Source organism: Macrobrachium rosenbergii, chromosome 16 (assembly GCF_040412425.1).
Source record: "Macrobrachium rosenbergii isolate ZJJX-2024 chromosome 16, ASM4041242v1, whole genome shotgun sequence".
Taxonomy (NCBI): Eukaryota; Metazoa; Arthropoda; class Malacostraca; order Decapoda; family Palaemonidae; genus Macrobrachium; species Macrobrachium rosenbergii.
Window position 1 is genome coordinate 19,468,726 of NC_089756.1, and position 7,500 is coordinate 19,476,225.

The following is a 7,500-nucleotide window of genomic DNA, read 5'->3' on the forward strand; positions in this document are numbered from 1 at the left end:
TATTATTATTATTATTATCAGCTCACGGCCAAAAACAAAAAGAGAATGTGGATATAGTAGACAGTACAAAATGTAAGAGCATGATGAAAGGAAAGTGACAGCTAGGCTTATGACAGTGATAATTATAGCCTAGAGTAATTTTGTTGTTCAGGGAGATGAGCAAATGGAGCTTAAACAAACACGTCATATTTATGCGCTTAAACAAGTTCCATCGCAGTCTAGCCAACCACTTACCTAATTCCCAAACATCTGTAGTAATAATCCAATTTAAGGAGAATTAACAGCTAGGCTAATGATGATGACAATTAATTTCGGCGTTCTTCGAGCTAGTCAGTTGGATTGCAAACACATGTGACCTTGTTGCTTGCTTGAACAAGTGTTCCAGCGTAATTTAGCAGGCCAGTCATCCGATTCCAAAATAACTCAGAGTAATTAACACCACAGAGGAATAAGTTTGAAGTTCACTGAAGATTCCGAGTTCATTTGCTTCAATTGCCTAATTGAGCCAGACCAAAAGCATGGCCCCACACGGAATGTAGGGTAATGTATTCAGATTGAAAAACATCATTACTGACTCAAGATAGAACAGTTCATGAGTGGGTTCGTTCCCCTCCATGATTTAAGCAAGCGAGTTCATTCCCCCTCCATGATTCAAGCAAGCGGGTTCATTCTCCCTCCATGATTCAAGCAAGCAGGTTCATTCTCCCTCCATGATTCAAGCAAGCAGGTTCATTGCCCTCCATGATTCAAGCAAGCAGGTTCATTGCCCCTCCATGATTCAAGCAAGCAGGTTAACTCCCCTCCATGATTCAAGCAAGCAAGTTCATTCCCCCTCCATGATTCAAGCAAGAAAGTTCATTGCCCCTCCATGATTCAAGCAAGCAGGTTCATTCCCCTTCCATGATTCAAGCAAGCAGGTTCATTCCCCTTCCATGATTCAAGCAAGCAGGTTCATTCCCCTTCCATGATTCAAGCAAGCAGGTTCATTCCCCTTCCATGATTCAAGCAAGCAGGTTCACTCCCCTCCATGATTCAAGCAAGCAAGTTCATTCCCCCTCCATGATTCAAGCAAGAAAGTTCATTCCCCCTCCATGATTCAAGCAAGCAGGTTCATTCCCGTCCATGATTCAAGTAAAATTGAAAGATTTTCTTTCTGAATTCATATTGTGCTCTCTCTCTCTCTCTCTCTCTCTCTCTCTCTCTCTCTCTCTCTCTCTCTCTCTCTCTCTCGTTCATACATACACTTGTTCACAGAATTTATCAGGCCTTCAATCAAAGCAGTATTTAGATACCTCACACTTGATGCCAATTTTTCTTATGAATATTCTGGCAAGGCATATAGTTCATTAGTTTTTTATTTTCATTTTTTTGCTGTTTTTCACAGGAATTCGTGGCCTTAACTGTTACTTATAAATATTTAAAACAACAACAACAGCAACAACAATAACAATAATAACAAACTTTTTTCCTTTTGGGTTTTCAGTTAACTCAGGACCAGAGGCTTTTGGTTCATTGGTTGTTAGTAAGTTAAGGTTAAACTAACCCTGTGCTGGCACGGGCTCTTTCTTCTAGAGCAGACTAGTATATGTTTTCACTCATTCTTTTTGGCTCAAAGCACCACAAGCTTGTGAGTCGTTAAATATCCAAAAATCTATTCTTAATCATCCACTCGGGTTTTTCTGTCGGCTCATTTCGGAGATATTTTGAAGAAAATAAATGAATGATCCACAAGAGCGATTTTTTTTTCAGTTTAACAAAGGATCGTCATATTCTTCCTTCTTTGCAAGTGCGAGCGATTTTTTTCTTAAATGTCGTTTATTAAGGTTTCTTTTTAGTAGGTGATGTCATTTACCTTTGATATGAGAGAGAGAGAGAGAGAGAGAGAGAGAGAGAGAGAGAGAGAGAGAGAGAATGTGATAGAGCAAAAAGAACATGCATTTAGTGTTGTCAAGTACGTGGAAACAGAGCAATGTTGGCGAACAATTTTGGCAAACAGTTCGGAGTGCAACTAATGACAACAAAATAAAAAAGAATCGCAAAATTACTCAAAAAGGGATCTCTGTTGACGCCTCAATAAAGACAGGACAAAAAGCCGTGGAAGCTTCCAAACCTATGGTCAGAACAAAAGAATGGTAAACTAGAGAAAGCATTCACAAACAGTTATCGTTTGATATGGAATCCGCTCTACCCCGGGAATAACGTACACCCAGATGGAATTATGGAATGGAATGGAATGGAATTTAGAATTTAGGCCACGGGCCAAGCGCTGGGACCTATGAGGTCATTCAGCGCTGAAAGGGAAATTGAGAGTAAAAAAAGTTTGAAAGGTGTAACAGGAGGAAGACCTCGCAGTTGCACTATGAAACATCTGTTAGGATAGGGTGAATAGCAAGTTAGAAGAAAGAGAATATGGATGGAGATACAGTTAAAGGAATGAAAGGGGCCGAAGGGACGCTGCAAAGAACCTTAGGTAATGCTTACAGCGCACCTCGTGGGGTGCACTGACGGCACTACCCCCCTACGGGGCAGGGGGACTTATAACTGTTTAGCGCTTCATCTTTCGTGGATAGCAAAAAGAAAAAATTCTCCTTGCGATATCCATCTTGTCCTCTGGGGCATCTATCCCCGTGAGCTGAGCCTATGGTGTTTTGCAAAGAGTAATATATAATGAAATCAGACCAAATCAGATAAAATTGCGTTGTGTGAGCTGATTGTTTATTGATGTTTATAAAGAAATCGTTTTTGTCTGAGTCTGCACCAGTGCTATTTTTTATTCACCAAAGTTAACTCACATCTGCCCATTAGACAAAAGGTAAAACAATCTACTCTTATTATTATTGGGGCCACTTGTCAGAATGTTCCAGCAATTTCTTATGTTTATCTGAAGCACAGACTCATAGCCATAATGGTGAGAAGCATAGCAGCAGTTACAAGTAGTCAGATATATACAATATATACGCGTCAGCAATAATAATGACTAAATTGACATTCATTACAGCGTCTCAAATACAATATATACATACATATATATATATATATATATATATATATATATATATATATATATATATATATATATATATATATATATATATATATATATATATATATATATATATAAATATTATATCACAGACGCTGTAATGAATACCAGCTTAATAATAATTATCTGCATTATTCCTTGTAGTTGCCTGGGAGCATAACGGAAATAGCACAAATGCTTCTGGGCAACCGTACATTTCAATCCACCAGTTCTGTGACGACAGCAAAGGACGTAATTTGAGATAGAAACTCCATGAAATGTCCAGACTTGTGCAACCTTTCAAATGGAGGTATTAATGTTGCGAAGATCCCCGGAGTCATTCGAGGATGACTCAGGAATTGTTTCATACAAACTCGTCATTATTACCCAATTCACTGAGTCATGCCGGTCAGATTTCTTGTTACCATTGTTCAGTTGTTTTGTCGAGTCTTATAGGAAAATCTAAGGATGAATTTATGTGGACTTTTTATGACGATGATTTCTAGGAAGGGTCCAAATGAATTTATCGATGTTATATACTTCGATTCTTGAGGCATCTGACGAATATCTGAGGGATATTGCAAGGCCATTATTATGTATCAGCGTTACCCAGATTATTAAGTAATTTAAGAAAGAAGATTAATGTGAGGAAGGAAGAAATCTGTTAATGTTACCCTAGATTTTAGGGTCATCTGAGGGAGATCTGCCCACCATTAATTACCATGGTACCCACCCATGAGGTCTGTGACCGTACGAGATAGGGTCTCGAAGTATTGCGTCAGACGCAGGACAAAACTACAGGATGGAGATAAAGAATACTATGTAAACATTATTTTTTTTTACATAAACAGACTTACAGGTCCACACCAGACCTCTTTTCCCATTTAACGCCATACCACACTTATGGTCCACCCTTGGGGAAGCGTCCGTGGTGGTATAAGGCCGATTTAATCTAAACCAACCAAATAACAAAGCAGTCAAGATGTTAAAACATTTATTCTTCGAAAGAATATAGGATTCGCAGATTATAAATCAACGCACCCCAGCTCGTGTGAGTGTTTGTGTGCGCACGCGTCCGTAAGGGAGAGAGAGAGAGAGAGAGAGAGAGAGAGAGACGAGGATTACCTCGTAGAGTCCATGAGGATTACCTCGTAGAGGCCATCTCGTTTTCATGGTTAAAGGAGAGTGAGCACTCGTGTCATCTCTCTCTCTCTCTCTCTCTCTCTCTCTCTCTCTCTCTCTCTCTCCATTCCAGCTACGACTAACAACAGTCGCCTAGCAACCGAATACCTAATGTACTGCTTTGGTCAATAGAGGCATAACTGATTTTTACGAAGCTCGCCCAAATCGTCCTCTTCGTCCGATTCTAGGGTCGAACACTGGCCATTCAGTTTGTGAAATGACCGTGCTATCACTTGCGATACGGGGCCAGAGAGAGAGAGAGAGAGAGAGAGAGAGAGAGAGAGAGAGAGAGAGAGAGAGAGAGAGAGAGAGAGACTCATTCCACCAACTATAAGTGAAGAAACACTGAAGAATATTATCTTGTTCCTATAAAGTTTATAAACCGACAATGTAATTCTATCAGTTCATTCAATCCCTACGTAGAGTATTGATTATCTATAGTAATGTTAGACCTAAGTATTTCTGCCTGCGATTCTTATAATATATATATATATATATATATATATATATATATATATATATATATATATATATATATATATATATATATATATTTTACATTGTGTGTGTGTATTTAATTTCACATTTAACTTAACACACACTTGAATGCACAAATGCATATTTATATACGCATATGAATGCTTATTTACATAATATATTGCAGATACTCTTTGGAAGTCAAATTTGTTCTTCTTTATTTTTAGGTACATTACAGTCCGACACAATGATACATAACAGTTGTCTCTTGGCAGGACTAACAATGAAGGAGAGCTGAGTTATGTCAGTCATAAATCAATTCAGATAGCGCAAAATTTTAGACATGCTCTAGAACACTCATCTTCTCAAGGAGTAAGAAAAAATGGCAGGTTGCGTTCAAATAAACCACTAGAGAAATAAATTATGATATAAATAATTAGAACATGTAAAATTTACCATTTACATGTTTCCTATCATGACCATGTTTCAAAAGTAAAACAGGAAGCTAGACTCACACGCTGTTTTAGCAGTAAGGAATTTCATGACAGATACAGCATAACAATTCAAAATTTTAAGGGTTTTTTACTGCAAAAAATACAGCTAATCTACTTGACCACGATAACATAGGACCTCTAAGCACTTGTACCATCACTGTTATGTTGTGCAGATCTAAGGTCAAGTTTTATGGACACTTTTGTCATTCTAAAAGATCAACAATAGAGTAAAAAACGAAAAAATAACGGTAAAATTGTTTTTTTAAAGACATACCCATTTTCCCTGGCGAACGGACAACTCATTCTGTATTGCACTCGGCTGGTCAATTAACTCGAGAACCGAATTGGTCGTTTATTGTTCCGGGCAGTTAAATGCAACTTCAAGCAATATCCTAATTATACCGGTAAAAAGTCCTGTCGATCAAACAAGAGAAAATTCTCAGGACGGGAAATCAGAATCTACGACTCCGTCCAGTTTTCTGTCTAAATCTTTTTTTCCCTTTTTCTAGTAAGTGACGGGTTTCTCTCGCGTGTTGGAAGCCGTTACGGACGCGCACGTTCACGCACAAATGTCTTAGAGTCAACTAACCCTCTTCTCAGTCACTCTCGTAGCCTGTTCATTTTCTCCTCACTCGACTTAACTCCTCCCCCTCCCATCTTCCCCTCCTCCCCACCCCCCCACTCCCGCCCCACCATCCTCTTCATTGCGTCTCCTGCCTCCATCTCCTCCCATCCTTCGGCACCAGTCCCTACTCCTCCTCCTCCTATTCCTCCTCCTCCTCCTCCTCCTCCTCCTCCTCCTTCCTGGCCCTTATTCCTCCTTGCCTGGATCCTTATTAATCATCAGCCTTATTCTTGCCTGCTGCACCTTACTCCCCGTCTCCTGTCCGCCATCCGCACCCGCCAATTGCCAATCTCCGATATCGTTTCTCCTATTCATATTCTTATCTCCCTTCTTCCCCATTCTTATCTCGATGGTGCTTCATCCCGAAGGCGAAAGGGTCGATGTTGGGCATTGTGATATTGTTAGGGCATCGAGGCAATTTCTTCTGGGCACTCATTCAAAATGACACCAAAGACCTCCAGAGATGTGTACCGTACATCACGCTGCCAGCCATAAATACAGGCGCTATTCTGATGTCCAGAGTTGAGCTCTGTTTTAAATAAAGCTTGGCTTTCTGGAAGCAATATGCTATGAAACAGCAACATTGGCAGATATAATAATAATAATAATAATAATAATAATAATAATAATAATAATAATAATAATAATAATAATAATAATTTATGTATCATTCTTCACGAATTGTAAGAAATACTTCTATTACTGGTTGCCGCATCGTGAAATACGACACACACCTTATGATAAGTACAGTAGATTTCACATATTCTTAGTATCAAAGTAATAAAGCTTACGAAAAGGTCCAGTTTTTAAGATAAGACGTATACACCTAACCCTACAGCCCCTTGTTGAGAGAGAGAGAGAGAGAGAGAGAGAGAGAGAGAGAGAGAGAGAGAGAGAGAGAGAGAGAGAGGAAAGTAACGGTCACTTTATTTTATTTCAGATCTGCTACTGCTATCACTGCTATTTATGATGACGACAATGCATGTGTGTGTGTGTGTGTTTGAGAGAGAGAAAGAGTTGAATAATATGATTTTTAAACAACATTTTTACGCTGGTTTATAAAATGATTTATTGCAGAATTAAATACTTTGGTTCTTGGCGTAACATTTATCCCTAGTTTGTTTCATTGCTCTTATACTGTTGGTATTGTCTGTTTTCTTATTTTGATAATACTTGGTTACAAAGAGGTTAAGTTTTTCATTAATGCCACAAAATATCTGCATAGATTTTGATAATCAGTGTCACAGATCACATTTATGTTATTTCAACTGTAATTCCTGAAGTTATCAACACGTCGTCAGTAAGGAACAGCTTTTTTTAAGACTTCACGGAACTACATGAAACAGAGATGGCGCCAGATCTAACTACCTAGTGAAAAATTATTGTTCACGGGCTAAATTCAGCCTCAGTCTAGGTTGGTGCTTGAAATTTCTACGCTCTGTCTTCCCTTCACCTGATTCTGGTTTCCTGGTTGATGACCGCACTCGGGGAGTTTTTGCCTTGATTCGACTCCCTCAACCGTGTACCTCGATTAGAAATGGGGGAATCTTAATCATGTGTTGCAGTATGGTGACTTCTCCCAGATGATTTCAAGTGGTTTTTCCAGGCTGTACGGGATCACGTGAGCTTCACGCAGTGTCTGGCTTAGCAGGAAGGAACCTTGAAATAAATTTAAGTACCTCTTCTTTATAAATAGTAGT

At 38.9% G+C, this 7,500-nt stretch overlaps 1 protein-coding gene and 1 long non-coding RNA gene across 2 annotated transcripts in view; one reads left to right on the forward strand and one right to left on the reverse strand.

Annotated features, from left to right (window-relative positions):
- Nucleotides 1-5,767, reverse strand: part of vermilion (Tryptophan 2,3-dioxygenase vermilion) — a 96,402-nt gene extending 90,635 nt beyond the window's left edge. Inside the window, exon 1 of the mRNA XM_067118567.1 lies at nucleotides 5,450-5,767. Coding sequence (XP_066974668.1) covers nucleotides 5,450-5,478 — 29 coding nt within the window. The 5' untranslated portion in view covers nucleotides 5,479-5,767. The remainder of the gene's footprint in view (nucleotides 1-5,449) is intronic.
- Nucleotides 1-7,500, forward strand: part of LOC136847163 (uncharacterized) — a 250,338-nt gene that overhangs the window by 131,466 nt on the left and 111,372 nt on the right. The window lies entirely within an intron of this gene.